Source organism: Brachyistius frenatus, unplaced genomic scaffold, assembly GCF_029030835.1.
Source record: "Brachyistius frenatus isolate BFR_SWC_R1_liver_20210118 unplaced genomic scaffold, ASM2903083v1 Contig_31, whole genome shotgun sequence".
Lineage (NCBI taxonomy): Eukaryota > Metazoa > Chordata > Actinopteri > Embiotocidae > Brachyistius > Brachyistius frenatus.
The window spans coordinates 374,925-390,218 of NW_027210630.1; the positions used below are offsets into that span (position 1 = coordinate 374,925).

Sequence of the window (15,294 nt, forward strand, 5' to 3'; positions counted from 1 at the left end):
TGAGCCTGGCTTTTACTTTCTGTCAGATGAGATCGCGTTTCGAGATGGTTCCGCCAGATTGTTCAGCAGTATTATGACCATATGGAAGCCATGCATGTAATGATGTGGCTGCAGATATTTTTTTAGGAGGCATGCATGAGACCAAATCATGTTTCATCTCCTGGGCAACATTAGACACAGCTATTGCGCCTGTTTTTTACACTGTGCTATCATCTGCTGATTCGTTTATTATGGTCTGGTGTATATGGAAGGTTGTCTTTGGACTTCTGAGTGATGTAAAACTAAATGCTGAGTGTTGTTTGTGGTGGTTAGCAGTAGATTAAAGAAAGGTGGGTGTTGGGGTGGAAGGGTGTGGTCTGCAGCTGTCTGATTCAGCTAAATCATAGCTGGATGAGTGTGGGGGTGCAAAATATTCAGCTTCATAAGGGATTGTTCCTACAGACAACACATATGCTTGCATCATGGCCGCCCCGACACCCAGGAGTGTGTAAGAAATGCTGCCACAAAACATCCTCCAAAAGATTTGTACACAACTTTATCATAGGGATCTTTTCCTGCTGCTCTTACCTGTGTTTTTAAATCACAAAAGTGCAGACGTCTCTATTCATTAATAATGTAAGAAATCTTATTAAATCCCTCAGCTGTGTTTTGAAGCCCTCAACCCTTGAGTGAGATGAAGTGCAACAACATGTGCTGAGTGCAGAGTATGTGGATCAACCCATTTTAGAAGCTGAAATAGTGCAGGGCTTTGTCCAAATATTTTCATAAAGTCCCGGCTTCTTTTTGAGGCAGTTGGCCTTCCCGCACCGGCCTCAGAAGAGTGACACATGGCTTTGACATTGACTTTAGGCCTGTTTTGGGATCGTTAAAGGCCAATTTGTCAGCATTCAACATGGGGCAGACAGTGAGATGTGTTTCAAGGGGCCTCACATCTGGACCTTTTGTGTTTTAACAGTGTCCCGCTTCCTCTTTTAGAAACCTGAAGTACGTGTATAATGGGAAGGCCACGTTCCACAGCCAGTTGGTCTCGTTTCATTAACACACTCCGGCCTGGGACACGCTTATTCAAACACAACCTGTCCCTGCTGGCCCAGTCCTACCTTTGACGCATGCTCCTCTCCCTCCTCCAGTCACAACTGCATGTTAATAATCATTAGTTGTAATGAGTTAATGTAATTATCAACTGTCTGTTAAGGAGAAAAGAAAAGTGTTATTAAGGGGAAACTGTTGTAGACTTCAACTTGAGCTGTGCAGTCAGCAGAGATGGAGAGACAGGCAGGACAAGCCAAGGTCTGGTCTGGCAATCAGTCACTGCGAGGGCAGCTTGATTAAAGGAAATGGATGGAGTGGAAACTTTGAATGTGTGTTTTCAGTTGTTTTCAGCCTGTCTGGGTGATAGCAACAGCAGAACAGATGCTGAAACAATTAGGGCGAGTCGGAGGATGTTTTTACTCCCACTCTGCCACCCCCCACCCTCCTCTTGCCTCGTGATTGCACATCAAAGTTGTCGACAGAGTGTAAAAGTTGAGTTTATTGTTTGACTCCTTAAAGCAGTTGTCAGCTTTTAGAGGAGCCGTGGCTTTTTCTGGCTGTAGCACAAGCTGGGAGTTCATACTGGTCCGTACAAACACATCATGTCAAAAGGTGACAATTGCAAGTCCTGAAATATCTGTTGTTCCTCATTTTTGTTCCTATTATTGCCCTTGGCAAAAAAAACAAAAAACTTTCAGTTTGACTCATGGGTACAAGATAATAACACATTAAGTTCTCCTTAATGTTCCAAGAATCTCAAAATGTATTTGCCTTAATGATTTGCTGCAAGCCATCAACTTACACTTCCAAACTTGCTGTCACTAACAACCAAAAGCTACTGGTCATACCAGACCAACCAGGCCTGCAGCAGCAAAACCATTTGTCTTATGACTTCAACTTTAGATTCATAAGATAAAGATTGGGTCTTTCTGTCTAACAAAGGTTTCACTTTTAGAGCACTTTACCTGAAATTTTGCCACCACTTGACCTCCTGCACCACATGATGTGGTTGAATGGATGATGCACTGTCAGGGTGAATAGCTACACACACACACCCTATAGTTTGTTTGCTGTGAGCAGGGAGAGGGCCGGCCTCTTCTCAGAAGCGACTGATTTACAGTTTGTTGCTGTCTGTCAAACAGCTGACAGATGGGATAAGCAGCAAAGCCTCCGCCACACTGTCGCCACCATTAGATACTTTGCCGTTTTACCAGTGGCAGGAATGCTGAGGATCGCTCTTTCAATTTGATGGGAAGGTTAACAGCGACCATAAAATCGTAACCGTGGAGCGTACATGTGATTGTTTTCTACCTATGACGACCACTGAACCTGCTAAATGGCATTTAACAAAGTGGACCGCAGGGCATTTTACAGCTGAAACTTGGATGAGTTTTTTACAACTCTTTTCTTGACGTTGTGGTGCTTTGCTCTTAAACAACAAAAATGTAACAGTCCGGTGTTTTTCGATGAAATCTTAGTTATGTCTGTTAATCAGAGTTATAAATAGTCTCTGATATTCCTGGTATGCTGACAGGGTAGGAGGCAACCTGCTACTAATTTTAGCAGTTTCATAAAAGAGTCTTTTTGGTTTTCCCTGGAAAGATTCCAGTTTTGTGTTGGACTTTCAGCACTTGGTATTTAACAGCTGCGTTTTGTGCCCGCCTGCACAGACCAAATCTTTAGGCCTATAAATCATACAAAGTGTAATTTGACAGTAAAATGTCAAGAGCTGAAGCATTCAGCTCTCCTAACATTTTTGTGAGGGTGCCTCTGCTCTTTCTCAGTGCCGGTCAGGTCTGTGACGGCTCTTTCATTCCAGTCCTAAAGGAAATTATCGCATAACAGACAAAAGTTCCGCTCAGACTTTGTGAAACTTTGGGCGGAAACTCTGCAAAGCACCTGGTTTTCACATGGGCCACTGTTTAAGTTTTCACTTTCACATTACTGGTTTTGGGTTTCTCTGTCTGTAGTTTAAAAGAAAACAGGCAATAATCATATTTGGACTTGAAAAAGCACCGAGCGCTCATTGATTACATGAGCCAGACATTTCCTTTTACTTAAGAATAAGTCTCCTAGTCTAAAAAAATTAAGAGCGAGCTTTAAAGAAACAGGCAGGGAATATCAAATGGAGCTCAGATAATTGATTTTGAATATCATATTTACACCAGCGCTACCTGCTTAAGAAGTAACATGCATTGAAGTTGTTGTAGCAGAGGGGGTAAGAGAGACTAATTTCCTCCTAATTGAGCCACAGGGTCCTTGTTTTGTCAGGAGATTTTAGGCCAAATGGAGTCAGATTCCCACAGATCTCCTGGGATGATGGGAGGGCCGGGCTGGGGTCTCGCAGAGCCCGGCGATCCCAACAGTCCCCCCGGCTCCTAATCCCTGTCATTAACCCTGCTGCACGGAAAAAAACGGCCTGCCTGCCAGCCTCTACCCTCTCATCAACCCTGTCCTTTGTCCCTTTATTTCTTCCCTCACATCCTCTCTTTCATTAGACTCATCTCCCATTTCTTTATTTTCTCTTGTGTTATTGTTTCCTAGGTTTTCTACATGGTTTCCTTCCTGATTGTCCCCGTGTGTGCAGGTGAAACATAAATCTTGAGTGAGTTGCCTGCATAATTAATAAAAAATTTAAAAAAATGACTTGTCTTGTGAACATTTGATTTAAAGGAAGAATGAGCTGGTGTAAGAAATGTTTATGTTTTATCATAAAACCACACACCTGACCCCTTTTTGTAATTCTACTGTACAAAAATAACACTCCGGGAATGTCTGTGGCATGACAATGAAAAAATAATTTATATTATCATTCAATCAGGCCATCTACTAAGTAAACAGTTTACCTTGAACAGCTATAAAACAAAAGTCTGTCAGAGGCATCTCAGTTGGAGAGACAAATCGTCCTATTATAGCACATCCTGTGGTGCTTGCTGTTTTGTCCAGTGACTCACTCACTCACACACACTCACACACAGACAGACAGTGTGGTGCAAAGGATGGGTGCGAGGGTGGTCCAGGGTCCCGAGAAGGAAGAGGGGAAACACCTTGTGACCCCGTTGTTCCTGACCGAGCTACTGGAGGTGCAGAGACAACAGGGATGAACGAGCAGAGGGAACCGCTGGCCAGCTGCCTCCATGTGGGTCAGTCATTGTTGTTGGCTAACATTCAACAGCATAATGACCTGCTCAAGCTTAAATCTGCTGCGTTTGTTAAGTTTTTAAAACATTTTAATCAGAAAGAATATAAATCCTTGAGTTTTATTATTAACACTTGGTTTGGGTTAGTCTTCCAAAAATCGGTGTCGGTCAATGTACTGTCCTCTGAAGTGACAGAAACCTGACTGTGTTAGTGTTTATTTCTTGGCAGACATGCAACAGGGAAGTTAGATAAGTAGTAAATAAACAGTGGAGATTTTGGTTCTCGTGGTGACAACAATAATCAGCTTGCAAACACTGCTGCACTTTGGCTCTGGCTCGGCCATGTTTGGGTTTTGATATGCACGTCAAACCCAACTGTCTCCCAGGCACAGACAGTGCGGTTTCTGCTGCAGATAAAACCCTCCGCTGCGTCTGACCCATCCAAGACAAACTTTGCTTTGATTCACATACTTTACCCGCTCGGCTCACTGACGCGGGCTGAGAGCTGACGCAAGTAAGTCAGGATAGATTTATGTCTTCATACTGCAGTACAAATCAGGAAATATATAAGAGGTGCATGACAGTACTCCACTGGTTTAGTGTTACTGTCTGGACTCACAACAAATAGTTTAAAAAAAAAAGATAACAAGCAGCAAAATTGAGGCAGCAGAACTTTTGAATTCTCCTTTACTTCCTTGTTAAAATCTGACGCTTACATTACCCACACTTGATCACCGACAAATGGGTCAGAGACATCTTAGCCTTGAGATACTTATGTGTTTATAGATGGAGAGAACAACACTCAGCATTATATTTATGCTGCGAAAGGCAATGCTTTTTATAAACAAAATAGGAAAAGTTGTTTTGGTCTTTCCCAAGACTGAATGTAGACAATACAGTCAAAAGAAATCCCCAAATCACTTAACAAGAGACATTTTCTTACAGTAAACGGACCCAAAAAAAATAATTAGCTTCCGTTATTTCAGTGTATTCCAGGAAGCGTAATGAAATTTTAATATAACACTCAACAGGTGCATTGCTCATTAAGAGAAAAGTGCTGAGAGCGACAAAATGAAACAATAGAGCAGCCTTATCAACGCAGACATTTCTTATGATTGGGTGGAGGCCTCTATTCACTTCAGTGCTGAGATCAGGAGTAGGCAGATGTGGAGAAAAGATAGCCGTTAGTGACCCCCAGCATAAGGGTTTAATTTGGCCCTTACAGTCGAGCACTATGCCATTTCACACAGTCACCATGTTTTAAGAGATCTTTTGTTCTCCAGTTTGCTTGCTTTTATTTTCAGATTTATTTGTTTTTGCTGTGCTGAAAAAAAGCAGAAATAGAGTAACACACACAGATAGATGGTCCTCAGATAGTCTGCAGTTTGACCAGATCCACTGCCAATTAGCAAACCTCCTCAGCAGGAGCAGTGCACTTGCACATCTGAGGTTTGTCGCTGGCTCTGTGGCATAGGAGTGTGATGTCCTCTAACACAGCAGAGTCTGCACTTAGCAGGCCGCTGTGAAAGGTCCGTGGCTGTGGCTCACTTCACATTTTACTAGATGGAAACACAAAATTGTGTCCAGCATGGATTTTTTTTTTTTTGTCTTTATTTCTCCTAAAGTGCTTCCACCAGGGACAGTGTTCACTTACAGATTCATCTTGACTCTGAAGTGACGCTTCGTTGTGACACCCCCCGCGCTCCCCTGCAGCCCGTGTCCCTCATCATGATTTGTAGGGCCTGGGCTCTGCTGTATTGGTCACAAATCAAAGAAGGGTGAAGAATCGGCATGCTGCCAACAGTTTTTTACACTTCAAACAAACTTCAGGTCACAGATTACACCTTCAATCACTTATCTTCTCCAGACTGGAGCTGACATGTGTCCACTGCAAACGTCCCCAAAGTCTCACTGTCATTGACTCCCATTAGCTCTGTAGAGATAAATATCACGCGCCTCACCTCTCTGCAGTCGTTACAAAACTATTGATAGCATCAGCTTCCCACTGAATTGCTCCATTTTGTCCCTGCACAAACAAATGACGGCCGGAGTGAGAGCGAAGCGGTCATATCCCAGCAGCAGGGTCATTTCAGCAGCAGATCAAAAGCAGCCACAGCTGTGGCAGGGACACATGTGTGGTCCAGGCCTGATGACAGAGAACCCTGTGACACAGTGCAGCTATGTCTGCTACGCCAATATATAATGGAGAGAAAATCTGGCACAAAAAACATGCAACATCTTATCGTTGAAAATGACAACATGTATACTTCACTCATATTTTATTTTGAAAGAAATGAGAGTAAATCCTCACTCGCAGCTGATAATTATTCTCTCACTTCAGGATCAGCAGCAGGACTTTATCTTGGCACCTCCAAAAACTATGATTAACAAGCGAGGAGGTCCTCTGAAGATGACCGAGATGACGGTCAAATCTGACCATCTGTTTCTTATCTACCCGCCTTTAATTTTTAAATTTGCTAATTTATTTGTTTAAGGGATCCTGCAAGCAGCAGGAGCCAATCCTCTCCCTGGGGAATGAAGCAGAGGTGTGACCCACCTGGTGTGCATGTGAAGGTTTATTTGCATGTTTGAATGTGGTTTTCGATGGCTGAGGATCCACTAAGAGCAGAATATGGAGCTTTTCTTTTTTTTTTAATCTAAGGAAAAAGATGTAATTTGTACACCACTTTCACACTCATACTCAACAACTATAAATTGTATTCGTAAGCAGAGCTAAGTGTTTCTCACCTGAAATGCATTACAGAAATTGAGCCTGCACACATAATAAACCGGGTCCCAACTTCTCACTGCTGAAAGAAGGATGAAGTGTCTGCCATGTTCGACTCCCCTCAGCCGGCTCTCACCGCTCCATGTACAGTAAAATAATCACCAGTCACTCACTGCAGGGTGATAAGCCGTGGTCCAGAAAGCCCTTCTTTTCATCAAAGACATTTCTCAAAGCCGGTGCATTTACAGTGTAATAGTGCACTGAGGATTTATGTACCAGCTCCCTGTTATCGCCACTAGGAGGCCTGTTTTGGACAGATTATCCAAAGCAAACCTGCTGTAAATAATGTGCAGCACTGCTCAGACTTGTCCACACTTTGTTTCGCTGAGAGTGATTCCTTTGGGCCGGCGAGGAGTCTGATTGCAGTATGACCAGCAGCATGTTTGTAAGATTAAATCCGTAAAATCCTGCTGTAAAATAGGATTTAATGAGGTTTTTAAATGTCTTATAGTGTTTTACTTAATTGTCGAACAGCCGAGTAAGAAGCAACAAATCTATTACCATGTGTAGTCAGTTAAACCCATAAACCGCAGTTCTTTTCAGACTTTCGTTGGTGCAAATAAATGCTCGTTTGCTGCCCTGTAAACTGCACCGCATCAACTCCAACCATGCAATACGTAGTGAAGTGAATTTGGCGTGTGGTGAGGAACAGATCCACTGAGAATCAAGGTGGTGTCAATGCGAAGTTTCCTTTTGTTTTTGTTTCAAACCGGTGTGTTTGCTTGTCCCTTTCTCATGGAAATTAATCCTCAGATTTGATAGTTGGATTCACACACCCTGCGAGCTGCCCACTGACATTTAATCTAATCTTCAAACAGTTTGCAGTTCGCTGTCGATCTAATTATGAGCTCCCGGTTCTAGGACGCTCAATTAAACTCCGAAGATTTCTCATGAAATTAAAGTTTCAACTTTAAAAACAAAATTTGGACAAGAAAAGACAAAAACTGCGCGACTCTCACTTTTAACAGGCTTTTAACTGGAATGATTGTGATGTAAAACAAGAGGAGCCAAAACGTCCAGAAATGTTCCGCACAAGACCAGTCAGCTTTTTCTGAAATATAAATGTCAGTAAAGCGATACTAAGAGGGGCGTTTTTAAAGATAAAGTTGGGAGGGGGAAAAGTGAAGTGCAGGCAGAGGGGACAGATCCGTTTACGTGACATCATTTATTCACACCGGTAACGAATAGTAAGGCTAATTATATGTAGTTTGATGACGTTATTATTAGTATGATAATGATTATTACTGTAGTAGTAGTAGTAGCCAAAAACTTTTTACATGTTTAACTCTCATTGTGGGATCTCATGTGGACCAATTCTTAATTTGTAATCAATTCAAGTCTTCTCCTACACGTTTTTTTGTGTGCTCATTTTACAAATGTAGAATTGTTTTGTTTTTTGGCCTGTGTACATCTGCGAGGGGAAGATCGGGGCTCCTCGTCCTCGGGGCTCCTCGTCCTCGGGGCAGAGGGATGGGCTGCGCCAGAAGAGGTGAGAGAGAGGAGGAGGGGGAGAGGAGGAGGAGGAGGAGGGGGAGCTGAGTGATGTTTTCCCGGGTCGGAGGAGGAGGGTGGGGGGTCGTCCTGGGAGGGAACCAGGGGTGTGGAGGGCCGAGTTTAAAAAGGCAGACAGCGCCAACAGTCACTCACTCTCACACAATCTGTCCTCTCCCCCAGCAGCTCCTGTGATTCTCTGAGTTTTGCTTTGATTCTCCGTCTGGAACTGTACAGGACTGTTTTTATCCTGAAAATTAAGGATTGCTTTAAAAAAAATAATAATAATATTTTTTTTACCACTGCAGCATGGAGACCACATCTGGGGAATATGTTGATAACTATGATTATTATGAAGACAATGAGACTGCCTGTGACTTCTCAGAGTGGGAGCCCTCTTACTCCCTGATCCCGGTCCTCTACATGCTCATCTTCATCCTGGGCCTGTCAGGTAACGGCGTGGTCATCTTCACCGTGTGGAGGTCCAAATCTAAACGTCGGGCTGCAGATGTCTACATAGGAAACCTGGCCCTGGCTGACCTCACCTTTGTTGTAACCTTACCTCTGTGGGCCGTGTACACTGCGCTCGGCTACCACTGGCCGTTTGGTGTGGCTCTGTGCAAGATCAGCAGCTATGTAGTTCTGGTCAACATGTATGCCAGTGTTTTCTGCCTCACCTGCCTGAGCTTTGATCGCTACCTGGCCATCGTGCACTCTCTGTCCAGCAGCCGGCTGCGCTCGCGGGGCACCATGCTGGCATCCCTGGGTGCTATTTGGTTCCTATCTGGCCTCCTGGCTGTGCCGACGCTGCTCTTCCGCACCACTGTGAATGACCTGAACAGCAACCGGACCACATGCGCCATGGACTTCAGCCTGGTGACCATGAACCAGAGGCACGAGTACCTCTGGATCGCAGGACTCAGCTTGTCCTCCTCCGCCTTGGGTTTTCTCCTACCTTTCCTGGCCATGACCATCTTCTACTGCTTCATCGGCTGCACCGTCACACGCCACTTCAACAACCTGCGCAAGGAGGACCAGAAGAAAAAGCGTCTGCTGAAGATCATCACCACACTGGTGGTGGTGTTTGCCATCTGCTGGACTCCCTTCCACGTGCTGAAGAGCATGGATGCCCTCTCCTACCTGAACCTGGCTCCCAGCTCCTGCGGCTTCCTGCGTTTCCTGCTGCTGGCTCACCCTTACGCCACTTGCTTGGCCTATGTCAACAGCTGCCTCAACCCGTTCCTGTACGCCTTCTTTGACCTGCGTTTTCGTTCTCAGTGTCTGTGCCTGCTCAACCTGAAGAAGGCTATGCATGGCCAGATGAGCTCCATGTCGTCTACGCTCAGCGCCCAGACTCAGAAGTCAGAGGTTCAGTCTCTGGCCACCAAGGTTTAGAGAGTAAGAGGAGAAGTGAAGCAGGGCTGCGGGACGGTCCCAGCTCCAACTACTGGAACACTTGTAAAAATACAGACTTTATGTGTCCATTGTTTAAAGCTGGTAAGATGATACGATGGACTTTGAAATGTCACTGCCTACAGTCATGAAATCCATTAGATGTTCCTCCTATTCTGCAGCGAGAGACGTCAATGCTCTCCATGTTGTGTGGACTTGGGAAGCTGGAGCCAGCTGGCTGAGCTCCTGAGCTGCTTTGTTCCTCAAATTCTCAGAGAAAAAGTCTATATTTTTTTGTTTTGTTTTGTCCTGCTCTTCTAAACCTTCTCATTTCTACCACGAAAGAGGGCAGAATTATGAATTGTGAATTGATTTGAACAGAAATCTGTTTACACTGGATGAAACATGTACAGTATTTTCATACCATTTTTGTTCAGATCTGTTGTTGTTTTGTTTTAGAAGCACTTGTAAAATAAATAATAATGTGTGAGCAGGGATATCAAACAGCAGTGTCCTCTTAAAAGCCTGATGTTTGTGAGGGTAGAAGTCGGGGCTGCAAGAGGGAGGTGTAAGAGCAGAAAAGGTGTTGCGCTTAATTATATAGTTTGTGGAGAGGAGACGGGGCAGACAGGCAGATGGCAGTTGACAAATGTTGTTGAGGAACAGCGGCGGGGCGGGGTGGGGTGGGATGGGATGGGATGGAGGGGTCTCGCAGTGTAGTTGCGGCACTAAAGGGGAAAAAGGAACCTTATAAATGTTCCAAACTGATGTAAATGTTTTATTTTTTTGACATTACTGTAACTAACTACTGTATTAAAGATGTGTGCTATGAACCAGATCTCTCTGAGTATGTGTGTGTGTGTGTGTGTGTGTGTGTGTGTGTGTGTGTGTGTGTGTGTGTGTGTGTGTGTGTGTGTGTGTGTGTGTGTGTGTGTGTGTGTGTGTGTGTGTGTGTGTGTGTGTGTGTGTGTGTAGTTAGTTTTTACAGTATCATTTTAAAGGTGGAGAAAGTTGAGGACAATCTAATACCAAATGTAAATATCTAACCTGCAGTTTTACGTCAGTTTCGTTACACCGTCCTGTTATGTCAGTGCTAAATTTCTCCAAAGGGTGGACGCTTTGTTGTGAATACCTTTGCATTCGGTTTACACCTGAGACTGGTAGATCTCTAATCTCTTATTGATTCACAGCCAGTATCCAGACTGTAACAGGATTATGCAAAGTACCGGCCATCCTCAGACTGTGTATTCTCAATTGTGATTCCCATCAGCCGTGATACTTTAACTACTTGATGATAAAGACTTACAGGTTGCAGTCAAAGGTTATTGAATCTGAAAGCCTGTATTTATTTATAAAAATCAGAAGGAGGCACCATCGAAGTATTCTGAATCATGTGTTTTCTGTTAAATAATAAGCATATAAATAGATTTCCAAGTACCTCAAATATGCATTAAACAATGTTATTTACTGTCACAAAAAGACTGTCCAGTCAGGACTATCTAACGCCAACCAAACCCCACATGTTCACAGAATAATAGGCTCATTACTAATGAGTGACTCTTCTTAGGGATCCTTTGATTTGACAGTAATGAGCTCTGTTAGACATAATCACCGTTTAGAAATGGCGGTGGCAGGGGGGAAGTAGGGGCTCTGATCCTGGCAGAAGTTGGGCCACCAAACAAGTCAATATTTGTCCCCGCTGACAAGAGATTGCAGTTAGAGCAGTTGTTGGGGTGCCGGGCGAGATTTGGGAGAAGGGGGGTGGGGGTGTCAGACTGCAGATGCTCCAACACACTGAGTGGCAAGATTTTTTTCTTGCAGAGGAAAAAAAAAAGAAATTGTGACGGGGGTGAGGGTGTTGGGGAGGGGGGGTTACAGCTTCACGAGATCTTCTTGCAGCACTGTCTTAAAGTAACAACATGTGTGAAAACGTGAATGATTCATCGTGTGTTTGTGTGTGAGAGATCATATGTTACTTATTGTCCGATCCTGGCAAAAATGGAGCTGACTTGAACTCGCAGTAGATCACAGGATCGTTGTGATGGATGTAAAGACTTCAACTTGTTCATCACATGCACAAAATTAAACTGGAGTGCTTGGACAAGCAATTATTCTTCATTTCAGTTCAGTCAGGTGCCATTTAGAAGGATTTACAAGTGGCGATTTATGTGTAAAGTTAAATGTGTTTAATAAATCAGACGCAAAGGGAATCAAACCCATCAAACACAGGCACCATTTACATCATAGGCGAATGATTGGAGAATTCAATACTTCTGTCTTTACATTAAACAGCAGCTATAACAATAAGACAGTGAAAACAGGGTCAATCATGCATGCTGGAGTGGACAGACGTGTTGTTGTTATTGAGATGAACTGGCCTGACAGCTTGTCTGATGCTGTTAGCCCACAAGTCCACGTTGGGAGAACTCTCCCAGAATACCAGCTGAGCAAAGCAGCGGGGCTGCACGGGGGACACGGCCGACACAAAAACAACAGTTGCATAGGCCTCTGAATGCATATAAATGTAGTCCGTGCTCATGTGTGGCCTTGTGTGACCTGTTTGTGTGTGCGTATGAGTTCAACCAGTACAGTAAATTCTCCCTCCCCTTAAAATGTTTTTTGTTTTGTTTTAGTGGTTAGGACAGTGGAGCATGAAGTTTCCCATTAATGTACTAGCTTTGCTTCATCTGAACAATAGCTGCTACCTCATGTCAGCCTTCCAGTTCAAAAACACGACATGCTTTTCAATGAGCAGCTAATTTGATCATATAAATGAGGTGCATGAGCTTTATTCCTTATTCCTCAAATTAGAGACTTCTTTTATTGTCTTGCACTACTTGTGTAGTGATATTAAAACTTAAAAAGAAATTAACCTTCCAGCACGACCAGCTGAACTGTTCCACACTTCCACCTTAAACGATTACATTTTCTATATTTTAGGCACATTGAATGACATGTGCATGAATTTCCTACTTCCCTACTCTGTGGCTTTCAATCCCAAACCCATTTTTTTTTTAATTTATAGGCTCCATCTTTAAAAACAGGTAACAAATATATAGATTGGTTGTAGTTTCCCTAAGATGGGAACTGTAGCTCTTAAAAATGTTCCTCAAAAGTCAGTAAATACTGTATTTGCTAGGAACTATTTTCAGCTAGATTTATTAGCAGCAGGACAGTGTATGTGGGACTGAATTAAAATGAACTCCAGTTCCCATTTTTATCACAAGTGCATCAGTGGTTCACTGATGTGCTCTTGGCACAGAGGATTAAGCTGGATGACGTGTACACAGACAATACATGTCAGTATGGATCATTTCATTGTTTGTTTAAATCTTATTGTTACCAAGAAGAAAAATATAAAATGTCACCACAGTTCTCCTTTAAACTCTGCTAACACCACCAGTGTTATTATCTCCAAGGTCGAAGTGAAACACATTAAAGCGGCCCACACAGGTGCCTGCTCCACAGTGCTGTCGTCAGTGTGAGCTGCCACACCCAAATGGGACATCTGAACCAAAACACAACTGCTCTCCTTTCCTTAGATCTCCCTGCTGTTCCAAACCCACCCAAGCAGCAACAAATGCACTCTGTGGAGTGTGTGTGTGTGTGTGTGTGTGTGTGGGGGGGGGGGTTGTGTGTGTTCATATGCACATGTAAACAGAGACCTGACACATTCCACAGGCTGTCAACGCTGCTTTCTCTGTAGCATTCGTCCACCTGTTGCCAGACAATACACACACACACACACACACACACACACACACACACACACACACACACACACACACACACACACACACACACACACACACAAATCTCTCCACAATCTATCAGCATTAGCTCAGGGAAACATAGCACAAAGTACACAGCTATCTCTCTGTACAGTACACTTAATTGTGAGAGATGAGGTGGAGGAGGGTGGAGGGGAGGGGAGAGGAAGGAGGTGAGAGCATCATTTGTCATCCACCCAAAACCTTCTTCTGACAGATCAAAAGGACATTTGAGCATCCCTCTTCTTGCCTGACTGTCTGTCATAGCTTTGAATCGGGAGCACAAAGGAAGAAAATAAGGAAGGAGAACTTGGTGGAGGGTGGGGGGATACTGTGGGCTGCATTTGTTCCTGTGTGTGGGTGTGGGTGGTTGTGTAGATTAGCAGGAGTGTGTGTATGTTTTTTGTCCGCTGCTCTCCCCTTTTTGGGAATTAACTGCTGTTTCTTTAAAAAAAACTTTTTTTTTTTTTTTTTTTTTTTTTTTTTTTACGAAAACCAACATTTTCTGTCAGTATGAACAGTTCAGGTCATTTCACTCCAGAAATTGTCTTTTTTTTTTTTTTTCGCTCTGTGCTTTTCCCTCTGGTTTGAGGTATACTGACTGAGAGGGGGATTTTCCCATACTTCCATGCATCAATCAGAGTCTGGCAACATTTGAATCAAGATAACAGTTGAGTTTGCACGTTATTATGTTTTATGTTGCCAGCACTGTCAATCAGCTCTAATCAAACCACTCCCACACAGTCCGCAGGCTGCTGAATGTTTGAGTATTCAACTTTTTAACTTAAACTTTTTTTTTCTCCCTAAATTTTGACTTTGCTGAAAATTTTGTTCATAAGGATTAACTTTTGAGGATTTGAAACTAAAATGGTGAACAGGAGTTAAGCGAGAGGGTGACTCAAGCTTGATGTGACAGCTTTGGTCACTGGTATTCATTTTTAAATCTAACTCTAACTTTATTTATGCTAAACACATTGTTTGACATTATTGGATATTATTCTTTCCCCTTTCTGTCAATTTGCGAGTTCAAAAAGGAAGCTGGAGCCAGCAGCAGTTAGCTTAGCTATAGCAAAAGTAGTAGCTCACTAATGAATATTTTTGGTCCAAAATCTCTATTGTTATCAAAATAAAACCTAAAATCAAAAGTTGCATGAGTAAACTTGATAAATTAGGTAGCAAGAACAGAAGTATACAGATGTTTCTTAAACACGTGCTGCTGATGTGTATTTTCAGGTCTGTCAGTGTTTGAGTTAATTCCCAATTTACCCAATTTACCTGAATTTATACAATCGCTTCATAGCTACTGTAGGTAGATAATAAGCTGCATCAGTCTAGTAACTTAAAATCTCTTTTGTATTTTACACACATTATTAGTTCCACATCAGCAGCTTGGATATCAATATTCTTAAACTGAGAAAAAAAACTGAGGTGAACAGGTGGGATTATGTGTGAGGAACCTTGTTTTTATGCTCTGGGAGGGATTGACAGCTTTGTGATGAGAAAATGTCGGCAGGATTAGGGCTTACACTGTACTGTTAATAACATAAAGTGTCTGAGTCGGAGTATGAGCCCGGCACCAGTCTAGACAGCAGAGCCTCTGATCCACCAAAACAAGTCGGTCCAACCTGACACAGAAAACTGGAAAGTAGCAGTTTCCCTTCTACAAAACTGAGCCTTACGT

At 43.1% G+C, this 15,294-nt stretch overlaps 1 protein-coding gene across 1 annotated transcript; it reads left to right on the forward strand.

Moving 5' to 3' along the window:
* Positions 1–8,626: 8,626 nt before the first annotated feature.
* aplnra (apelin receptor a) lies at positions 8,627–10,511 on the forward strand. The gene has a single exon (XM_069699696.1). The coding sequence runs from the start codon at positions 8,761–8,763 to the stop codon at positions 9,844–9,846; it is 1,086 nt and encodes a 361-aa protein (XP_069555797.1). The 5' UTR covers positions 8,627–8,760; the 3' UTR covers positions 9,847–10,511.
* The last annotated feature ends 4,783 nt before the right edge of the window (positions 10,512–15,294 follow it).